Source organism: Heteronotia binoei, chromosome 9 (genome assembly GCF_032191835.1).
Source record: "Heteronotia binoei isolate CCM8104 ecotype False Entrance Well chromosome 9, APGP_CSIRO_Hbin_v1, whole genome shotgun sequence".
In the NCBI taxonomy this organism is placed as follows: Eukaryota; Metazoa; Chordata; class Lepidosauria; order Squamata; family Gekkonidae; genus Heteronotia; species Heteronotia binoei.
Window position 1 is genome coordinate 6,553,382 of NC_083231.1, and position 23,922 is coordinate 6,577,303.

The 23,922-nt window shown below is 45.0% G+C and overlaps 1 protein-coding gene across 3 annotated transcripts in view; it reads right to left on the bottom strand.

Moving 5' to 3' along the window:
- PROM1 (prominin 1) overlaps positions 1-23,922 on the bottom strand; it is a 181,978-nt gene that overhangs the window by 23,033 nt on the left and 135,023 nt on the right. For 2 of the 3 annotated variants that reach the window (XM_060246184.1, XM_060246185.1), the window contains 7 exons: positions 22,336-22,488; positions 18,271-18,394; positions 15,592-15,695; positions 13,187-13,271; positions 8,375-8,521; positions 6,704-6,775; positions 4,345-4,437 (listed from right to left, as the gene is read on the bottom strand). In XM_060246184.1, coding sequence (XP_060102167.1) covers positions 4,345-4,437; positions 6,704-6,775; positions 8,375-8,521; positions 13,187-13,271; positions 15,592-15,695; positions 18,271-18,394; positions 22,336-22,488 — 778 coding nt within the window. Of the gene's footprint in view, positions 1-1,585; positions 1,604-4,344; positions 4,438-6,703; positions 6,776-8,374; positions 8,522-13,186; positions 13,272-15,591; positions 15,696-18,270; positions 18,395-22,335; positions 22,489-23,922 lie in introns of all 3 variants that reach the window. The other variant, XM_060246183.1, reaches the window with a different exon arrangement.

Here is a 23,922-nt window from a genome sequence, read left to right on the forward strand (position 1 = left end):
CCTCCACAGCCCTTTATGTATTAATAGAAGCATTCACAGTGGAGAATCCTAGCACTAGATTCCCCCCCCCCCAAATTCTGAAGCACTAGATTCCCCCCCCCAAATTTCCTCCGCTCTCTTTCCCCTCCCCGGCTGGCGCTTGCAACGGGGACCTGACTGATTCCTGCTGCCAGAGCTCCCCCCCCCCCCCGCCCCATTCTCTCCTTCCCCTTCTGTGGCGCGTGTGAAGAGCGAGCTCGCATCTATTTTCTAACCGAGCGGAATGTAGCCAGGGAGAAGAATGCAAGACTCCAACTTCCCATTTTATACATGGCGATTTTGTGCAGGTCCAGAAATCCTGGTGGCACAGCTGAGGGAGGCATTCCCTTTTTAAAACACACACACATGAACGCTTTGGCCCGCACCGGCACTAGATTCCCCCCCCCCCCACAATGGTCGTTTTCGCATTATCGAGATAACGCAACAGCGAAATAACGCAACTAAAGTCAATAATAATAAAAAAAAATTCTAACGAAACCAATTGAAGTGGCAATTGAGGCTATTCCAGGAGGGTTTTTTTTTCTATTTGTTAATTTCGAAATATTGCTATTACGCAAAACTGTGAAGTTTAAAAAAAAAATGGCCGTGCCGGCACTTTGGGGAAGCGCCGCGAAAGGCTGATGATTGGCCAAGGGGGTGGATGGGGTGGGAGGACGGAAAGGGAGAGGGTGCCGCCCACACAGCAGTCGATCCGGCGTGGATGGATTTCCCACAGAAAACTCCGCGGAGTGGATCCGGAGGTTTTCAAAAACTCCGGAAGGAGGTGGATCTAGATACTCCGGCGTGAAACCCCTGCAGCGCCGGAGCAAACCGCAGCGCCGGAGCAACAGGTGGGAAAACCAGGAAAAGATCCGGAGGTAAATGGGGTGCTACGCCGGAGTAAACGCTAGTGCGAAAACGGCCATGGAGAAGGAGAGGGGGGGTCGGAAGCAGGAACCCAACCTTCATACGCAAAGGTTGTGTGTGTGCCACACTGCCCCTAGCTTGGAGTTCATAGTGGGGGCAGCTGCACACTTTGTGCAACACATGTTGCTTCTCAAAACCATCTGTTGGACAACTGTAGACAGAGGAATGCTGAACCAGATGGGTGTCAAGGTCCTAGTTTGCCTAGGGTAGGAAGAAACCTGAAGCCAGCCTTGGCTGGGTCAACATACCTAGTAAATTTGGACTTCTCAGTTGCTGTACAGGAAAAGTTGGGAATTGCTGCTTTAAAAGGAGACTACAGTGGGTGTCGGCAAAAAGAGTTTACCCTGAAATTCTAAAAATCCTATGCCCAGTTTCATTAGAGCCCAAGTATGTGTTGGTACAAATTCATCCTGCAGCCTTTGACTCTCCCTTCCGCTGGTTGCCTCAAATTTAGATTGCAAACTGCTTCAAGTCTTTTTGGGAAACTGCTCCAAGTCTGGGAACTGCCATATACAGAGACGACACTTTGCACATTCGAATAAGACTGATAAAAGCATAATGCTGAGCTTAAGAGAGTCAGCCAAATGGGAGCATAGCTCACGTATACTTGCTTGTGGAGTAAGAGAGGAAAAGCACTTACCCTAGCTCTAACATATTTCTTGACAGTCAGTTTTTGGAAAAAAAGAAGATGGAGAATGATTAAGAGTTAATTAGGAGAGGACAGAAGGAAAAAGCAGGCAAGCAACCAAAAGGAAGGTACAAAGTGGCTTTGCTTTTCAGAAAGGAGGTTGTTTAGAACTGGAATATGCAGAGTAACTAGTGCGAAGCAAAAGGGAAGGGGGGGCTATCGAAACTAGCTGTGTAGCAAGATAGCAAATGTAAGTGCTGCTCCCCCCACCCCCAGCCATTCCAAATTAGGTCTCTTCATATTGACAGCAGCATCATGGGCAGTGTTCCGTAAGAACATAAGAGAAGCCATGTTGGATCAGGCCAATGGCCCATCCAGTCCAACACTCTGTGTCACATAAGAACATAAGAGAAGCCATGTTGGATCAGGCCAGTGGCCCATCCAGTCCAACACTCTGTGTCACATAGTGGCCAAAACCCAGGTGCCATCAGGAAGTCTATCAGTGGGGCCAGGACAATAGACGCCCTCTCATTATTGCCCCACCCAAGCAACAATACAGAGCATCACTGCCCCAGACAGAGTTCCATCAATACACTGTGGCTAATAGCTACTGATGGACCATACGTTTATCCAATATCCATATGTTTATCCAATCCCCTCTTGAAGTTGTCCATGCTTGTAGAGGCCACCACCTCCTGTGGCAGTGAATTCCTCTAAACTGAGTTAGTGTGAGCTAGCTCACAATTTTCTGACCTCTGGCTCACACATTTTTGTCTTAGCTCAGGAAGGATGACCCCAGAGCACACTAATTCATGCAGTAGCTCACAATTTTAATGCCAGTAGCTCCCAAAGTAGAATTTTTGCTCACAAGACTCCACAGCTTAGAGGGAGCACTGGCCATGGGTGAAGAAGGAATAATCCAAGCAAAAATTCTTAAAACATGTCCAAAAAAAGCTATTATCTGAACTGCCCTTTCCAAGGAGAGTCTTCATAACCAGGCAGTCTGAAAGTTATTTGTCATCTTGCTTTGGACCAGCTCTCGCAGTAGACAGAAAGCTGAACTTAAAAACACGTCCTCAAAATATCTCTTGCTGTTCTTTTATCATTTGGAAAATGATCCTATAATGGGGTCAGGCAAAGGAGAAGGGAGTGGGACATCTGGCAATCCTGGCCTTTTCGGCTGAGATGTCTTCTCTGAGGTCTTCTCATTTTATGCAAAGCCGAGTTATTCAAGAGGACTTTTCTACACAGGCGATAGACTTAAATGAGCCACAAAGTTACTTAGATAAATTATTAGGGACTGCGGTCTCCACTGCTGTGTACAGCTTGTTGAAACTAGGATCCTGCTATGGAATTTTACATCATTCAATGTGTCATGTTAACACTCAAGCTTTGCTTCAGTTCTGTTTTCAGATTTCTGATGGGTTCTACAGCCTCATTCTATTGATTGTGTTGATTGTGAGACTCACTCTGTGCAATCCACCTTGAGCCCCAGTAAGAAAAGTGGACTATAAATAACATAACTAATTACATAATGGAGTTCTAATTGCCTCTGTGCATGAGAGTGCTGCTCTGCTGTAGCACTAAAACCAGAGTGGGGCTGATTCCTTTTTCGAGAAATGCTTGGAATCAGCGTGGCATCATGTTTACCATGTCTGACTAGGACTGTGGGGAGACCCATCTCCGAATCTCCATTTAACCATGGAAGATGACCGGGTGATGTCTGGCCATTCGCCCTTTCAGTCTAACCTCCCTCACAGGGCCATAGTGAAATTCAAGTGGGGTAGAGAGCCAGTCTAGTGTAGTGGTTAAGTGTGCAGACTCTTATTTGGGAGAACCGGGTTTGATTCCCCACTCCTCCACTTGCACCTGCTGGAATGGCCTTGGGATAGCCATAGCTCTGGCAGAGGTTGTCCTTGAAAGGGCAGCTTTTGTCAGAGCTCTCTCAGCCCCACCCACCTCACAGGGTGTCGGTTGTGGGGGGAGATGATATCGGAGATTGTGAGCCGCTCTGAGTCTCTGATTCAGAGAGAAGGGCAGGGTATAAATCTGCCCCCACCTCACAGGGTGTCTGTTGTTGGGGGAGAAGACATGGGAGATTGTAAGTCGCTCTGAGTCTCTGATTCAAAGAGAAGGGCGGGGTATAAATCTGCAATTCTTCTTCTTCTTCTAGAGAGAACCATTAATACCACCCAGAGATGCCTGGATGAATTTTCCCAGATTGCAGAGCTTTGCTATCACACACCATCACAAGTGAGCACACTCAGCCTGCATGACATTTTGTCCACATTCACATGACACAACCCCCTCCCCAGTTCTAGACCAGGGGGCCTGTGGGCACCATGGCACCTGCTTACACTTTTCCTGGTGTCCATCTAATGCTTTTAGGAAGTGGGCAGGGCCAGGTAGGGCTTTTGCCAGCAAAGCTTTTGATTGGCCACTGCAGATTTGATTGGCTGTATGGCCATACATAGCAGAACCAACTTCACTGTGTGACTGAAAGTAACCTCTGGTGGCCATTTTAAGACTGGCTGTGCCTTCTATGGCAGCTATTTTGGCCTCTTGTTGCACCCACCACCCCGTGACAGAATCCCAAAATTGTCCTCAGGCTCAAAAAGTCCTTGGACTCCTGTTCCTTTCCATCATTGTGAGAGTTGGATCCCTCCTAGAATCTATATATCCTGAGACAAAGTGTTGGCTGATATCCCAAAATTGTTTTCAAGTTGACAGAATTCCCTTTTCTAGCCCTCACAACAAATATAATTTCTTACCATTTCTTGCTCCAATGGAACAACCAGTTGGTTATGTATCATCCGGATCTTGTTTGCATGCCCTTTTAAGGCATTTTCTAATGCTCCTTTGGGCTGCAAATATAAAGAATTATAACTAACATGTTCCTTTTCCAACCATGGAGTGGTAGCACATGAAAGACAGGGGGAAACGATTAGTGCCCTTTGCTCTCTGTAGGTTTCTATTTAGAAGTCTTTCTCATGCATTGATGATTCTGACACGGGGACAAACTTTTCTTTTAGGCGAACTCCCATTCTTTTAGGCGGGTAGTTGCGTCGGTCCAAAGCAGCAGAACAAAGTTTGAGTCCAGCAGCACCATTAAGACCAACAAAATTTGATTCTGGGCACAAGCCTTTGAAAGAATAAACTCTGCTGGTCTTAAATGTCCAACTTTGTTCTACGGTACCTTTGCCACCATTGAGGGAGATGCAACGGCGCCCTCTGCTGAGGTGCTGCACACATGAAGAGAAGGAAGGCACTGGAGCGTTGCAGCTTGAAGAAGGTTTACAGGGTTGATCATTCATCCAAACAAACTTGACACAGAACCAGTTCCTCCGGCAGGTGCGGGGGGGGGGGGGACACACAGAGACCAGGAACTGCACAAGAAATTGTCCCTTTCCTGATAGCAGAAAGTCTGTTCAAAGCTAACGGTTCCCCCCACCCACAAAAAGGAAGATAGTATGAGTTTTACTATCAAAGAGGTCCTGCCACTCCTCTCCCTTGCGCTTGGCCTGAGGGCTGCCCTAAAGAGCCTGTGTCCTCAATCCTTGGAAGAAGGGCTTCCCCTTTCTGAACATCCCTGGAAGCAGGGCTAGTTCCAGGGTTTTTTTTTGGGGGGGAACAGTGCCCTGGGGGGCCCATCTGTCCACCACCAGCGGCCCCCTCGTGCCTTTCTTTCCACCCCCATGCCTGCCTGCCTTTCACCTGCCTGTGCATCCTTCTCCCACTCGCAAGCCCTCCCCACCACCCATGCTTAGGACTCTGCACCACCTGAATGCCCTTTCCCTGACAGCACTGGCCAGTGTGTGCCACTGAGGCACCACCACTGTGTACACCAACCACATGTCTTTGCTCAATGTCCCTTGGCAGTTGGGGAGCACGGGTACAGACAGGTGGCAGGGGGAGGCATGCGGGTAGGGGTCAAGGGCAGTGAACCCCGCTGGAAGTCCTGGGACCTGGCAGCTGCCCCGCTTTAGGTTATGGCGATGCCAGCCTTGCCTGGCAGTTAGATTTGCTGAGGGGGGAGGAGCAGATCGGCACTTGCCCCTGGACCTCTCTTCTGCAGGGGTCTGTGCTGCAGATGGGGAAACGGGACTGCAAACCGTACCTCTGTTAGGTCTGTATTATCAGTCTGCTGTATTTCTTATCCTGCACTCACTGCTCTGATACTTAAAAAGGTAAAGCTGGTCCCCTGTACAAGCACCAGTCATTTCTGACTCTGGGGTGACGTCGCAGCATGACGTTTCCGTGGCAGGCTTTTACGGGGTGGTTTGCCATTGCCTTCCTCATGTCCTGCACAGTTTATTGGACCTCGTGTAATACTATACATTTTGTAATCCAAGTCCTACTACATTGCTTATTGTACGTATCGTCCTATTGACTGAATTGACGTAACAGTGCATAAGCCGCCTTATGTCTCACTGAGAAAAGATGACTGGAAATAAAGTAAATAAAATAAAATAAAACCTCACCCCATCGATGGCTATCAAAACAGGAACGTATTCCACGTGGCCTTCTAGGAACAGCAGTTTGCCATGTCTGTATCCATTTGATCATTCTCTTTGTCATCCATTTTAACAATGGTGATTATATAGTTTTATGGCATATGTATCAATGGACTATTTTGTCTTTAGATGCCTGGCCATTTATACTTGTTGGTAGTTGTCACAATGATAGAAACAGTATGTTTAAATTACATCTCAAAGTTCACTTAGAACTGTACAGGCTCCCTACTTCTCTAGCTTAAGGAGCCATGAAATATGGGTTGGATCCAATAGCAGAGTTCACAGAAGTTCACAGAAGTACTCCCCACCCCCCTTCCTCCAGCTACCTCCACTGCGGGGAGGAAGAGGAGGAGGCAGGGATTTCTATGTCCTCAGCTGGGAGGAACTTTTAGACTAAGGTGAGAAATATCTGCTCTGCTGCCCCCTCTATGGACTTTTTCACTGGATCCAACCCATAATATCTTATTACAGACCCTCTCCCTTTCAGGGAAGAGCCAGAATGCTTCAGGTGAGCACAAATAAAACACCACCACTTGCCCTCAGTATCAACAACAGAGAGTGCCGCAAGGATGTCCCCCAAAGAGTCTCCACTCCGTTTCAGTTCATCAGAACTCACCAATTGGTCTGCACTTGCTTCCAGGTCATTAGCAAATGACAGGAGATCCACTTTGGTAACGCTCTTGTTGATCTGCGCACAAGACAGAAGAGGTCATACCGTTAACGTATCCAGAGGTTTCTGATAGCTTACCCAGGCAGCTGGGGTCCTAATGGTTGTGAATTAAAAATGGAGGCTCAGCTGAAAACAATGAAAGGAAGTCCACCTGGACCACTACTCCTACAGAGAGAGAGTGGGTGAACTCAAGCTATTTCCAGTGCACATCTGGATCAGGTGTGGTTGAATCATTCAGTCATCCCCATTACAGAAGTTCAACCAAATTAGCTGCCCTAAAAAAGGTGACTCACGGGCACCCATGGGAGACTTGAAGAGATCTGACTTATTGGTCATAAACAAAGCTGGACAAACGTTTCTGGCATCCTGCTCCAGGGCACAGGGCTGAACTCCTGGTAGGTGCCCTTCAGCAGCTTAACAGTTGCTCAGCAGTCAAAGCTTCACAAATGGATGGGAAGAGTCTCCAAGTCCCACCCTAAGATACAGAACTCAGATGTGCTCTGCTGAGGCTGTAGTGGCCACGAAGCTCTGGAGTGAGCACACTCGCAGCCCTTAAACCGTTAGAAGACAATTATATTTCACATTTATTTAGGAGAATCTCTTCAGGCACTCCGCCCGGCCTTCTCTTGCTGCCGCTTTTGGACTAGAATTCCCTCTAAGAACCTTCACAGGGTTCCTTCACCTCTGCTTCAAGTCCTCTCGCAGGCCCCACGTTCCCATGAAACCTTTGATTTTACCCCTTAACCCTTGTTCCAATTTTTAATCAAGCCCACATGTTTGCTCGCATCCACATCTATACTGTCCTTTTTTCTCACTCCCTTCCATTTATCGTTCTCCCATCAGCCAAACCAGCTTGTCAGCTCCTCAGGAAGTTCACAGAACTCTTAAGGGCCATCTTACACTTGACCACATGTTAGAGTAATGGTCCCCAGCCTTTTTGAGCCTGCACCCACCTTTTGAATTCTGACACAGTGTGGTGGGCACAGCCATGACATGGCTGCCTCAAACGGCTGCAGCGTGAGGCAGGGCCAGTCAAAAAATGGCTGCCGCAGCTTAGCTTCAGTCACACAGTCCTTGTGCTGTGGTGGCAGCTACTGCCAAAACATTAAAAAAAACCCCAAACAGCATGACCAATCAAAATTCAAGTGGCCAATCAAAAACTTATCTGGGCAAAGGCCTCACTAGCTAAAAACATTTGGTGGGCACCCAGAAAGGTGTGAGCAGGCACCATGGTGACCCCGGTACCCGTTTGGGAGCTGTGCATTACAGCATTACATGAGGATTTCGGAACTCCTGCCTTCTCCCAAGAAGCCCATTTGGGTGGCCATGGGCCAGTCAAAGTCTCTCAGCCAAAACTGCCTCACAGAGCTGTTGGGAGGATGAAATGGGAAAGAGAGCACCATTTTGAGGCCATCAGGAGAAAGAGAGGATAAAAAAAGGGCTAGCCAGACAGGCAGACAGATTTACAGCTCTGCATCACCAAAGAAAACAACTGCTCTGCTACACATCCATAGACAGGTTTAGATTAAAACAGAAACCTCCACAGTGAACATTTTGAACTGTGTTCAGTGTCAAAACTGCCCCCCCCCCTCACCGTGCCACTTGAGATTAACTTACCTCTGACAGATAGGCTGCATAGCTGATCTCATTTATTCCCGAGAAACTGAAATCCAATAGATTCTTTTTTCCTTTGTCATCCAGCAGGACTACATTGCTCAGATCGATATTAATTTGCTTGATTTTATGTGATACTTCTTCCGCATACTAAAAAGCAGAGAGGGAGGAAATAGCCAGAACTAATTCTCTCACCAAATCCCTACACACCTCAGAATTTGAACATCTGTAATGGCAATTCCACTGCTCTAACAGTATACATCTGCAGCAAAACTTCGTGACAGAGTGGACTGTACCATTTTTAAGTAAACACCCCCCTCACACACACACACACACACACACACACACACACACAAAGATACTTCCTGAAAGGAGAAAACAAGCCCACAAGGATGAAAGGGTTGTGATGGGTCTCCAACTAAACTAACTTTCTACTTGCAGGGATTCTTTTTTCATGCAAGGAGGTTTCAAAAAATATACAAGCCTCTCCAGAAGGTAGAAGCTATAGAGCCATATTATGTTTTTTTTTGGGGGGGGCGGGGTTTAAGGGCCCTCAAGTTGCAGCAGACTTGTGGCAGCCACTGCATGGGGCTTTCAAAGCAAGGTTGGAGCAGAGGTTGGAGCAGAGGTTGGCCACTCCCTTTCCTTGAAGAATCTTCCTTGGTGGTGTCTGTTCCAAGTGCCGACCCTGCTTCAGCTTCCAAGATCTAGACCAGCGATGGTGAACCTTTTAGAGACCGAGTGCCCAAACTGCAGCCCAGAACCCACTTATTCATTGCAAAGTGCCAACATGGCAATTTAACCTGAATACTGAGGTTTTAGTTTAGAAAAAACAACTCATAGTGAAATTAACAAACTGAAAGAACATTTGGTCTGGATAGCATTTGCTTAGGAAACCAATAAAATAGTAACATGTCAGAATGGGAGAATGATGGTGAGAGTGTCATAAGGCAATAAATGGAGGCTGTTCATTGCTTTGTTGCTTGCAAGTCTGGGTTAAACTGAGAACATGCCTTTCTCAGAGGTGTTCCTGTCCACCTAATTTACTTTTGAACATGTAACATACATTATAAACATCATTCTAGTTTGCCATTAGGAAAAAATAATACACTAAAATGTAGTGTGTTTAGTAGGAGCTGGTGATTAGAGTGTCCAAATCAGATCTGGGAGGTCCTGCTTCATATGTCCACTCTGCCCTGGCAGCTTGCTGGGAAACCTTGGACCAGTAATATACTCTGAGTTAACCTGCCTCATAGGTTCGTTGTGAGGATAAAAGAGAAGGGGAGAGTGTGTCAAACCACTTCAGTGTCCTTTTCGGGGAGGAAGGTGATGTTAGTTAACGAATTAAGTTGATGAAAGGAGTCCACTTGGAAACTTCAGGGATAGTGTGAATTGTATTAACTAGAAAGTCTGATGTGAGAAAGGAGGGCCAGTTTGGTGTAGAGGTTAAATGTAAGGACTCTTAACTGAGAGAACCGGGTTTGATTCCCCACTCCTCCACTTTCAGCTGTTGGAATGGTCTTGGGTCAGCCATAGCTATCACAGAGCTGTCCTTGAAAGGGCAGCTTCTGGGAGAGCTTCTCTCAGCCCCACCTACCTCACAAGGTGTGGGGGAGGAAGATGAAGAAGATTGTGAGCTGCTCTGAGACCATGAGATTCAGAGTGAAAGACAGGATATAAATCCAATATCTTCTTCTTTCTTTAAACTAAAACTGCAATCCTGTGCATGTGTAGAGAGTAGGTGCCACACTGCTCACTGTAGATTATTTCTGAATAACCTTGGAGATCAAGCCCAATGAGGAAAGGCTAAGGGACTTGGGGATATTGAGTCTGGAGAAGAGGAGGTTGAGGGGGGAGACATGATTGCTCTTTTGAAGTATTAGAAGAGCTGCCACATAGAGAAGGGCAGGGAGCTGTTCCTGATGGCAGCAGAGGAGAGGACTGCCGTAGGAAAAACTTTTTAACACTAAGAGTTGTTCAACAGTGCAATCAACCCCCTCACTGACAGTCTTTAAGCAGCGGCTGGACAAACACTTGTCATGGATGCTCTGGAAAACCAGAATAGTAGTGCAACAGTTCAAAAACAGCTTATCAACAATTTGCCTTATGGTCCCTGTAGCTTGAAAGAGCTCTGCTCAGATACTGCTATCAGAAGCATCGTATTTGAAAGCAAGGAAGCCTGCAGTTCCTCCCTTTCCACTTATAAACCAGAGGCTATCCCAGCCGCTGTTTCTGCCAGATTAATGGGATCCAACATTTCCTGTAATAAACCCACATCCCTTCCAAAAAATTTGCTTGATTCAAGGTCCTGAGCTCTCCTCCCCACCGCCATCCCCACACACCCATGCTCTCGTCTTCCCTTCAGCATGGACCGTGCCACAACAGTTTTGAAATATGAAATGCAACCATGTCTTGGCCACATGAAAACGTGAAGCTGCCTTATACCCATCTCTCTAGTGCAGGGGTGACCAACTGTGGCTCACACACATCGTGTGGCTCTTGAAGCCCCCACCAGAGAAGGCATTTGTCTCTTTACACCACTTCTTCAAGTCAAGCCAGCGACTTGGAGAATGCATTTAAAGTTCAAGTTGCTTTCTTTCCACCTCTCCCTCCCTGCTACCTCCAACCATCTATTTTCCTTCCTTCCTTCCTGCTCTCAGACATCTGACATTCGTGTCTGGTAGCTCTCACACATCTGTCATTTATTATATGTGTCTCTAATGTTAAGCAAGTTTGGCCACCCCTGACCTAGTGGGTCCCATCTAACCCCCTCCCTAAAACTGCAGGAACACCTGCAAGGAATTTTCCTCTGTGTGTTGTGCTTGGGAGCTGCATTGTGGTTGCACCCCGCCCCACATCAGAATTCCAAAGCTGCCCATGAACTCAAAAAGGTTGGAATGCTCTGTTGTCTCTCTGAAGGAGGCCCATTTAGGGTTGCCAGGTGTGGATTGAGAAATGTCTGGAGATTTGGGGGAAGGAGGAACTTCAATGAGATATGACTTCCAAAGCAGCCATCTTCTCCAGGAAAACTGATCTCTTATCGCCTGGAGATTTGTTGTAATCCCAGGAGGTTTCCAGCCACCACCTGGGGGTTGGCAACCCTGTTCTGCACCCATGCTCAGAAGGGTATAATGCCACAGGGTCCAACTTCGAAAGCAGATATTTTCTCCAGGCGAACAGACCTCTGTCGCCTGGAGATCAGTTGTAAAAGCCAGCAACCTCCAAATACCACCTGGAGCAGGGGTGGCCAAACCATAACTCAGGAGCTACAGATGGTTCTTTCACAATTATTGTGTGGCTCTCAAAGCCCCCACGGCCCTATTGGCCACCTTGGGGAAGGCATTTGTTTCTCTAAATCCTTCTCCAAACCAAGCCACTCAGAGCCCTCTCTGTGGGCATTTGTGCTCCCTGTCCCCCCTGCGCACAAGGCTCAGTTCCTCCCCCCCTGCCCCCCCACCTTCCCTCCTTCCCCGGAGCTGCAATGCAGCCACGCTCCATGGTCCCCCTCCTCCTCAGAGGCTCACCGAGCTGCGCGGAAGCCGGACCCTACCGGCTTCGATGCGGCCGGCACACCTTCTAACTCTTTGAAGATGGAAGTGAGGGAGAGCGAAGTCTTCTCCCATGCGGGCTTCAAAGAGTTAGAAGGTGCACTGGCCACATCGAAGCCGGTAGGGTCCAGCTTCGGCGCAGCACGGCTCACACACCTCTGAGGAGGAGGGGGGCCATGGAGCATGGCAGCATTGCAGCTCTGGGGAGGGAAGGCGGGGGGGGGGGGGGCAGCCGAGCCTTGTGTGCAGGGGGGGGGGCAAGGGAGTGTGTGTGCCCACAGAGAGGGCTCTGAGTGCCTCTGAGTGGCACACGTATCATAGGTTTGCCACCACTGGGCTATACCATGTTGCCTTCCCTCCAGAACCATACTGGTCCACACAAAATCTAAAAACAAAAATATGTGTAATGCAGGGCTGTCAAACATGCAGTCCAGGGGCTGAATCAGGCCCCCAGAGTGCTCCTATCAGGTCCCTGAGCAACTGCCTGTCGTCCGCTTCCTTCTTCTCTCTTGCTTCCTTCTGCATCACAGCTTGCGTTGCCAGGAGCTACAGAGCAAAGCCTCTATTTTCTCCATTGGCTGAGGCTCCTCCCTTGGGGAGGAAGGGGGGAGGGAGAGCTTGCTTTGCCAGACTCTCTCAATCACACAGCAGAACTAATGAGTCATGCCTCTCTTCCTTCTATTGGCTGCGGCTCCTCCCCTCCTGGTCCCCTGGGGAAGGAAGGAAAGAGCCAGAGCTTCCTTTGCCCAGTTTCCTGGATCCCATGGGAGAGATACAAAGAAAGTATCTTTAAGACCAATGAGTGCTAATGTTTTAAGCATGTTTTAATTTTTTAAAAACAACTTTGTGTTTGTATCCCTTGTAAAGTTTATCTCTCTGCTACCTGGAATTACATTTTATGACACACACGGCTCATCCCGACAAGGTCTCATTTATGTCAGATCCGGCCCTCATAACAATGAGTTCGACACCCCTGGTAATGGGTATAATCCTCACAAACCCAGTTTGGTTCATACACAAATCAACTGGATTTGTGGTTCAGTTCATGGTTCGCCCACAAACCGCAAACCGAACTTCTCTGCTGTGGTTCGTGCCCACTCCTAGTCTGCCTACCAGCCGATGCTGATTTTATAACTAATGGCAGAAAAGGACAGCTACTCTGTAAAACTAGCATCCAAGCACCATCTTTTCTCTGGGTTATCTGTCAAAAGTCAAAGAAAAGGACTGCACTAAACACACCTGCGGCTACAAGCTGAATCAAACTTACCATGCTCACGTTCAAAAATTCATAGATATCGAAGATATTTTCTAGGTGCATTGAGGTGTAAATCCCTTTGTTCTCTTTGCAGTCACTGCAGAAACACGTAAAGAGCACATTCATTAGGAAAACTAATTTTAAATGAGAACGTTTGCCACTAAAAAGCCAGAGATTAAGATGTCAGATGTCATCCATTTCAAGCATCTCAAGCACTTTGCAATCCAGCACAGGCTGGCTACCTAAAGCGGAAAAGGCCAAAATTCTGCTGGACACATCCAAGTGTTCTCTGGAGAGCAGCTAGCGACTAATATGTATATTTTTCAGAATAGCAGCAACAGAGCTTTGTGTGATAGCCATCATCAATTAATTCTACAATTAATGAAATAGGTTCAACTGCAGAATAAAAACACGACCCCTGATAAGTAAGGCTAACTACCAAAAATGTGGGACCCTGGAAGTAGGCTCGCCAGCTTCCAGGTGGCGTCTGGAGATCTACCACAACTGATCTTCATAGAATCCTAGAGTTGGAAGGGACCTCCAGGGTCATCTAGGTCATCCCCCTGCACAATGCAGGAAACATTGCACAAACACCTCCCCCTAAATTCACAGGATCCTCATTGCTGTCAGATGGCCATCTAGCTTTTGTTTAAAAGCCTCCAAAGAAGGAGAGCCCTCAAATGACAGAGACAAGTTCTCAGGGAGAAAATGGCTGCTTTGGAGGGTGGACTCTATGACATTGTATCCTGCTGAGGCCCATCCCCTCCCCAAGGTACAATATTTTCAGATTCCACCCTCCTAGTCTCCAGGTATTTCCCAACCCAGAACTATCAACTATATCTGGAAGGAAGGGTTGTACACAAGCAACAGAGACACAACAGCTTCCTTCTTCAACCCCTATGTCAAAATATCCTGAAACCAAAACACATAGATGGCTTTTCCAAACCAAAGTTGGTACCGACTCTGCCTTTCAACAACTAATTTTTGCTTGCCTTCCCCCTAGAAAATATTTAGTTCAAATGTATAATATCCGATAGATCTTGAATGTGCTTATTCTCCAAAGTCACTTGGACTTTAAGGGTTACTGTATTCAAACTACCATTTGACATTCCCAAATGGAATAAAGAAAGGGGGGGGGAGAATTAACAGCAGCCTTCCCTTCTCGTAACAAGTGGCAGCTTGCATTTTTCCGCCTGCACATTTTGCATTTGATGAATCATCTCCTTCAACAAGGCACCGGAGATTTTTCAATATGTAAATCTCGTATTTTGCTAATTAGTCAGTTTCATAACCAGACAGTTAAGAAACTACAAAGCCAGTTAACAGCACTTTCCAAAAAGACAGACATGCTGAACTCCAGTTATCTAAACTGGCACTTTCTCATTTAATCCTACACACCACATCAAGAGAGCTCAAGCAACAAGACTGTGCACACCAGATAAGTCTAGTTCTTTGGTTAGCATTTTAAATGTCTTCCAAGGTATACAGCAAAGTGTCATGCAAATTTTCGTTTCACACGATTGCTCTCATGTTGTGCATACCATGACACTTGTATGTAGACAGTCTCTAACAGTTATAAAGATCAATACTGCAAGTTTTCTTTCATTACAGTTGTTAAGTGGATGTATAAGTAACAATGGTGGGCTTTGTACACCCAACTCAAGAGTTCAGTTTTTCCAAAAAGGAAAACTCCTGGCCATCCCCAGAATCCTTCCTGTGATTTTTCTATAGTTAATGGGGAACACGCACATCTCTCCTATGAAGCCAGGCCTGTCTTGGGCTCATAGAAAAAGAACCCCCATGCCCCCCACCTGGACACCCATTTGAAAGACAGACAAGATACTCATCAATCCACATACATGGGAGGGATAGAAAAGCCTCTCTAGGGATCCACAATCACTCATTTTTGCTCAACAGGAACACACAGAATGTGCCCTTTTGCTTCAGGATTTCAAGTCAAGCTAAGAATTAAAAACAAGCAATTATGGATTCCTAGTAGAGTTTCTAGCTATGGCTGACATTCCAGCATTAAAAACATAATGCTGCAAAATGAAGCCGGTGAGATGCATGGATTTTGAAACTGTGGGGCAGGGAATTCTGCGCCCTAATTTTCCTCCCTTCCCCTTTCTGTACTGCCCCCCCCCCCATTTTTATCCCTTTGGAAAGGCCCCATGAATCCTCCATCTTGCATGCTTGCACAGGGACACACATTTAAAATAAGGAAGATACTGGCCATCTTCTTCCTACTTAGTTAAGAAAAGCTCTGAGCACAAGTAGGAAATCTTGCTTCCTGTGTCTGCCAGACCCCAAGTAGGCCCCAGGAATGCCTCTGTTATTTTCCAGGAAATTTCACACACACAAAGTGATAGATATTGTCAAAGGAAACAATTACCGGACAAAAAAATTAAAAGAGTTACCTGTAAACTTTTTCAAATGTCAAGCTAATATTTGGATTTTTAAGAATTATGCCAGAAAGATAGTGTTTCCAGTGCCGATTCAGCAAATAGGGAGTGTCCAGGATCTGAAACGCAAGAGAGCAGAACACAATTACACTTTGTCCACATTTCAATTGTGGGAGCTTTAATTACACACAAAATCCAAACATTTCTGCTAGAGTCTCCCCTACAATCGCCCCTCTTTTCTAAAGCTGTGAACTAGGCCTTGCTGCATTGAACACACCATTTATTTGGAGTTCCTCTTAGATTCTATTGCATGAAGAACCAGATGTGACGGTGCCCTCTGCCACTGCTCCTCATAATGTTTAGACAGATCAAAGCCACCAAGTAATACACCGGCTTACAGTTTGCAAAAATATATTACAAGGATTGTGTACAACACATAATAGATAGATAAATTTATTGTCATTGTTCTCAAAAAAGAAAATGAGAGCAACGAAATGAGGTGCTCTTCCACAAACATACCAACGCATCAACACCCACAAAAGGACATATACATAGACCATTTAAATGTATCTAAAAACAAATAACCATTCATAACCCTGCATTTAGCCTAACCATAGCACTTGGATAGAAGCTGCCCTTGAATCTATTTGTCTTAGCCTTCAACACTCTATATCGTCTGCCCGACGGTAAGATCTCAAATAGCAAGTGGCCCGGATGTGAAGGGTCCCTTAAGATCATTTGTATCTTCCTTTTACATCCCATATCATACAGATCCACCAATGAGGGGAGAGAACATCCACAAATCTTCTAATAAACAATACAATACAATATTGATAGAGGTCAGTGGTGCTAAGGCCTTTTAAAGTAACAGAAACCCCAAGGGGGCTAAAAAAAAACCCATCCCCAAATGAATAGATATGTCCAAATCTGGAAATAGTCCAACTGAAATTCACAAGGTGGGTGCTCCTAAGGAAGGTAGCTTCAATGCAGCCGCTTTCTTAAAAAAGACATCTCTCTAGATTTTGATGATGCTTCAATTCCTTCTTCAGTTTTAACGGCTCAATTATTTAGGAACCCTGTTCTACATTCTCTAATCACAGCATTTAGCTTCTCATTTTCTGTGTGAACATTGGGCTCTTTTATCTATTCATTTGCGGATGGGATTTTTTGGCCCCCTTGGGGTTTCTGTTACTTTAAAAGGCCTTAGCACCGCTGCCCTCTATCAATATTGTATTGTTCATTGTGTGTTGTACACAATCCTTGAAATATATTTTTGCAAACTGTAAGACGGTGTATTACTCGGTGGCTTTGATCAGTCTACTAATTACACCAAGTGCCCTTCAAGCAGCAGCCTCATAATGTTTAGGCAGATATTTATCACAGCTGTACAATTTCCCACTGTACTCCCTTCCTCAGCTGTTTCTGGCAAAGAAAAGAAAGCATGCCGAAGCTTTTTTCGGGGGAGGCAGGAGAAGAAAATTATGCCCTGGGGTTGCCCCTGCCCAGGATCATGGGCTCTTCTGCATTCTCTTTTTCTTCATTTCTTTGTCCTTATTGCTTTGGGTTTTTTTCCTTTTCTGCAGGCATTCTGCTCCCTCTAGTGGTCAATTTGATATTACATTGTTGTATGTTTGACCAGGAAACAGTGGCTACCTTGGGCTTGTTGAGCTTGAAGTGGGGGACAGAACAGAAAGGAAAGAGGGGAAGGTACCATAAGGAAGAGATACCAGCAAAAGGTGGACTTCCCTGCACAACTGCTATTTCTTCTGGGGTATCGCTAGTTTCTATTTAACTGCAACTAGCAGAGGACAGCCTGAGAGTGCACACACAAAGCTGCTCTGTACTGAGTCAGACCATAGCTCCATCAAGGTCAGTATTGTCTTGCTTCTGCAGATTGCGAGTGATGCTTCAGAGTTTCATGTGGACATCTTTCACATCACCCACCACCTGGTCCTTTTTACTAGGACTGAATCTGGGACCTTCCACACGCAAAGCAGAAACTCTTGCATTGAGGCATGTCCCCTCCCCTAGAACTGGAACACTCCCTGCACAGTCATAATTTGTAGGACTGTCACACCTGTAGATTCATTTTTTCCCAGTTGCCAGCTTCAGTTCTCTTTCCCACAGGAAGAACACTTAACATTTCCCATCCTTACATCCTAACTAAAAACCACCTACAGATAGTGCAGTGTACAGGTAAGGTAACCAATAAGTGTAAAAGTTTTGATCTTACCTGTACCATGAACTTCACAGGTGATGCTAGGCAAGCTCCCCTGCAGCCTTAACCCTACATCTTGCAATATGGACATAATAACAACGGGCTACTTTATAAGTCTGATAGATAGGGGGCTTTTCCATATTCTCATTTTCCTTGCTTCTAAGTTCCTGTTTCTTCAGGGGTTCTGTTCCACACTGTTTTTGCTCCCTCTAGCTGTCCATTTGATATTACGTTGGCTTATGCCTGTTATATCTCCTGGCAGATTTAAACTGTAGGTTTTGATGCTGGACATAAATCAATGTAATATTAAATCAACCACTACAGGGAGCAGAACACATGTGGAACAAGCAACAGGAGTTACAAATGCAAGGTATCATCACGGTCATCAATGTGGCTACAGACATAGGTGACTTTTAGAATCAGATATAGAGGGTGGTGTTTTGTGGTGGATCACTTAATGATCTGGAGGACCTTACTTGGAATAACGTCTTGTCTTCAAAGGGCTCGCAGACCAACTTCTCCATATTTCCCCCCGCAACAAAAGTAACCACGACTATCAGCATCAGAACCCAGGAGAAGAGGAAGCTGAAGCCCACGCCCCTGAAGGACACCAAACAAATGGAGACGCTTGAGACAAAGGCCAGCTGAAGTCCAAATACCAGGATGTTACTGTGACAACGTGGAGAAAATGGAGCACTTACAGGAAACAAGTTTAAGAGCAGCATTTGCATTGCAAGCAAACCTGCTGTTATACAACCCCAAAAGTTGAAAATGAAAAACAGGTGGCACTTTCAAATGTCACATCAACCCACATTAAGCCTGAATATGTATGAACTTGGTTTGTTGCCCACATACATCTCAAATGGAGTTCAGCGAAGGAATCCAGATTGAAAACTAACCCATTACCTGCTATGTACAAACAGAGGTGTCTGCCAAATCACAGTAAGGGTTCCCTCCACAAACAGGAATTTAAAACATGAATTAAACCTTGGTTTAAAATTCTGGTTTGTGAGGAGAAAACTAACTCTAGTTAAGCTGCATGTTCTATAGTCTGAATGCCAATTAACAAACAGTGCTATAGTGGTTAGACTAGGTCTAAGTTTAAATCCCCACTTACTATAGAACACTCTTAGGGACCTTGGGCCAGTTGACCTCTCTCAGACTAAATTACCTCACAGGCTTGTTGTTAGCATAAAATGCTGAAGGTGATAAAACCATTTATTAATCCATTTAAACACTTCATATGCTGACCTTCCATTAGGGTCACTGAAGCAGCAGACAATCAACACAATTTTAAAATACAGATCAAATTGTGCATGCTGCCCTTAACTCCAGAATTAAAATGTACTAAATAAATGACAAGAACAGAGGAAATCTGCAAAATTCAAAATGCAAAGCACAATGTCGACTTTCCTACATGCAAGTCCAAGACAGAAATTTTAATTGTCAACCCTCATACGTTATCTTATTTAAATCCACCTCCGAATCTGAAACTATACAACCATTCTTATGAGATGCCCTGGTTACAGTTTGGGCGTCATCCACGGGCAATACAGGCTTACAAATTAAATAAGAGTCGTTAACCTTCGGTGAAAACTTAAAATCGAGGAGCCTGTTGGTCTGATTTATGCAGTCCTTATGTTTTGCTGGAACTGACGCAGAAGATGGCAGAAGCTTGGGCTTTGACAGGCAAACGGAAGTTTCATTATTTTGACAGGAGGCGGCTGGTACGATTGTTGAAGAGTCTCTTTTAATACTCAAAAGCCTAAGTCTTAGGCTTTCCAACCTGGTTGTGATCCCTGTTTTTTCTGTAGCCGGTAGTCGCAAGAATGAGTTTAAGAGATCTTCCTCTATTGTGTTATCAGGAGAAAAATGGTTGGGATGTTCTGCCTCTGAAGTAGGGGGGGGGGGTAGGTGAAACCGACCAATGGATCAAATCTTTCTGAGAAATATCAAGGGGTCGTCGCTCCGCGGACCCATCGCTAGATTTCAGCTGAGCGGGGTCTGGACACTTCGCGAGCAAAGGAGATACAACTAGGTTGTCAAACACTCGAACTGGGAAACCCCCTTTTAAAGACAAAAAAGAATTTTGATGCAACAGCATTGTAGGACTCTTGGCGCTGTCAAAAGTGAGAAGAATTTTTGGGGCCTGGTTTGGGTTCTGTAGAGGCTCTGCTGAAGTTAAATCAATTGAAGAAAAACTCAAACCCCAAAGGGCTTTTAAGTGATGCTTGACCTGGTGTTTGAGTTTCCAAGACGGCACCTGGCCTCTAAATCTGCAAACTGCAATGCATACTTTGCAGGGCTGTAATTGAAGCTGATACTGTAGCGACCCATTTACTATCTGCTGCATATTCAGCCTCTCGGTCCCACCCTTATGTAGAATCGTATTTCCTTTATGAGCAATTTGTCCAAATGAGCAGGGGAGAGTGCACGGATGATTTGGCAACGACTGCCGTAGTTGCTCCATTTTAGTGTCAATGCAATTTAGTCTCTCAAAGATGAATTCCACAGTTTTAGCAGTCAGAGTAAGATAATTATTTAAAATGGAGTCCTCGGCCTCCGTCACAAATGTTCTGAGATTATCTTTATTGACTTCATTATTTTTTCCAAAACAAGTAGTTAAATCACTCCACTCATCAGCTTGACTTTCAGGTACATCATCTGCCAAAGGAGCAAATCGGTTTGACGTAAAAAAAACCCATCCAGTTTTGTCTGTTTACAAACCGGGGGAGGAGTTGAATCATCCGAGTCATGTGTCCTTTTAGTCTGTCCCCTTCGCATAACTGAGAAGAGCAGAAAAGTTCTTCTTTGGTTATATTAAATAATCCAGGCAAAAGGGATACATCAAACAGGCTCCTACAGCAGTTATAAAAATACAACAAATGAGAATGGGAGAACCACAAGGCAAGGCTGCCACACTGAGTGTACTCACAGCCGTAAAATGAAAGTTCAAGTCGAGGGGCTCTTGAAGCTGTAAATTAGGCACGTCTGTAATTCTCTATAATTCTCTCCCTAGAACCTTCATGTTTCACACCAGCTGCACAATGTAAGATTTAGTATTCGAAGTAGGATAAAATAAGAGCTTGGCGGCTGGCCAGCCAACAAAGCCCAGGAATGCTGAAAACGCCAGCCAATTATCCAAATAAGCCGGTGGGAGTTATATTCTGTAGTTATTCTTTAGTTATACAGCCCGCAGTTGGAAAGGTTAAAAAAAAAAATAGATTCCTCAAGCCAAAAACAATAATTAAAAGATTAAAACCAGTTAAAATTAAGTTTAAAAAGATTTATCATAGCAGGGCTGAAAGACTACGCGTCTGCCTCCCTCCGACGCCAAACCGGAAGCCAGGTAAGCCTTATGTTTCAGGCCTACATGCAAGTCAAGATACTGATCAACACAAGACAGTGACTTTCCTCTCACCATTTATAGAAATTCTCCCCAAGCCTACCAAACTCCCCGCCCCATTCTCTTCTGGGACATCATGTGGATTTTGAAATGCCTTCTTAAAACAAGCTTGCTTCAGGAAGCACAGTGGAAGTCTCCTTTTATATTGTAATTAGTGCGATCTTTTAAAGGTTTATAACTTCCCAAATGGTTTAAAAATAATTATTTGATAGCCAAGGGTGGTTCCTTCGTGACAACAAGGGATCTGGTGCCTGTCTTTTCCCATGAAAATGTTTAGATGCATTAAGTTTATTTTAATGCCATGTATTCTACCTTCCGGATAAAAGTGACTACATCACAGTAAGTGACAAGAAATCTGGGCTTTGCATGATGAAAACCCTCAACAGTGAGCTGCATCCATTCTCAAACATGAAAAATGCACATCTTTGCAAATACTTTACATTTGGAGGAACACAATTATGTTCTTTTCCTTTAATCTGATTAAAACTCCTTGACTAAAAGTCTTGAGCAGTCAAAACCCTTCTGTTAAGTAGCATCATCTGAACACAGCACTAAACCAAATGGGAAAATCTTGCAACCGCAAGGGTACAGTTAGGGAATCTGTCAGATAAAAGGAGTAAAACTAGCTTGTGATGAGACAAAGATGAAAAATTATCTAGATGCTGTGTTAAAAACCTACTTCTAAGGCTAATATAAAGAGGACACTCCAATAATATATTGATTAAAGTATCAATTTTCCTCCGACAGCAGTTACAAAGGTGGTATGTAAACTGTAAAGCAACTTTATTCATCAGAGCTGTGTTAATATAAGGTCTTTACTCTTTTGTGTTAACTTACTTTGTGTACACATTTCATATGCTACACCTGTGCAGCTCTCTCTCTCTCACTCTCATTATCTTCAGAATTTAATAGTGTAGAATGAGAGCTTGAAAGTTTTAATCTTAAGCAAAGCCAACAGGAAAAGAAAAATCAATGCCCTTCCTGAGGACCAGTTCTGTGAAGCTCAAAAGCATCCACACTGCACTGGAAACCTGGCTTGCCCTCAAAGGCTTGGCTTCTCTTTGGATTCTATCCCCCAATTTCTCCACCACACCCTGGGACCTCAGGTAAGATTGGAAAGGAGTAAAGAACTCACGCCATCAAGAAGTTTCCTCCAGTGTTGGAGATGCAGCCTCTCGTTGTGGGCGTGGCATTTTTGTCATATCCGCAGGTCCCACATAATAGTCCCAGATAGTAAAAGACAAGGATGAGCATCACCATGCAGCAGATAATTAAGCAACACAGCCACCTGATCAAAGCAACAAAGACAAAGTTTCACCCTTCAAGCGTATGGTGCAGTATGATGTTTAACAACTTCTCAGACCAAATACTCAAATAAAAGAAGTCTAAAATCCAGAGATGGAATTCTAGCAGGAGCTCCTTTGCATATTAGGCCACACCCCCTGATTGTCAAGCATGATATTTCTGATTATTGAATTAGTATGTGTTCTGTGCTCATACCTCCCCCCTCCCTTCCCTCTTTTCTGAATAAAGATTCCTCTTCAAAGTTCCCCCTACCTGTTAACTCTCAAGGATACAGGATATGCAAGTAATCTTACTATTGTAAAGCAAAATGCCTCTCCCCCGAGTTCCCATACATATCAGCAAGCCAGGAATGTGTGGGAACCAGGAGATGTTGCAGTACCCAAATGAATAGTTGATAGTATGGCTTTGAACCCTCTATGCAATTCACATCTGCATGTTATGCTTTTGAAGTTATCTGAAACTTTGTCTTTGAAGTAGCCTTTAAGATGCTATGCTGTGTAACATTCTGTATCACTTCCAAGGTATCGTTCCTTGGAGCAAGTATTAGATTAATAAAACGAGTCTTTGATTTAAACAATAGCTCGATTATTCACAATACCGATGCTTGACACTGATGTAGCCAATACTCCAAGAGCTTACAAGGCTCTTTTTGCTAAGCTCTTGGGGGATTGGCTACATCAGTGGGGTGTGGCCTAATATGCAAAGCAGCTCCTGCTAGAATTCCACCCCTGCTAAAATCTACTGGGATAGCTAGGTCAAATGTAAGTTTTATTTGCTCTACCATTTTTAATGCAAAAATCTGAGATCGTTCGACATTCCCCCCACATACGATATGGAGAGCCTTTAGTTTTACAGTTCCTCGAACAATCTGGCCTTGAGGCACTAAAGATCTTACTCAATGTGACAGGGTTTAGATACCAAAGTGAGTACATTTTTAAAAATTGGGAGTTGAATACCACAGCCAATTCCCACAAGGGCGGCAATAGCCTTTCATAAAGATATTGTTACAAACTTGAGTTAAAGGCTTATATGAACATATATGTGTGTGTGTGTGTGTTAGGTGCCACCCTGAGCCCGTTAGGGAAGGGCGGGATATAAATCTGAATAAATAAATAAAATATATGAAGCTGCCTTATAGTGAATCAGGCCCTCGGTCCATCAAAGTCAGTATTGTCTACTCAGACTGACAGCGGCTCTCCAGGGTCTCAAGCTGAGGTTTTTCACACCTACTTGCCAGGACCCTTTTAAGTTGGAGATGCCGGGGATTGAACCTGGGACCTTCTGCTTCCCAAGCAGATGCTCTACCACTGAGCCACCATCCCTCCCCTGCTCTCCAGGGTCTCAAGTGGAGGTTTTTCACGCCTACTTGCCGGGACCTTTTAGAGTTGGAGATGCCGGGGATTGAACCTGGGACCTT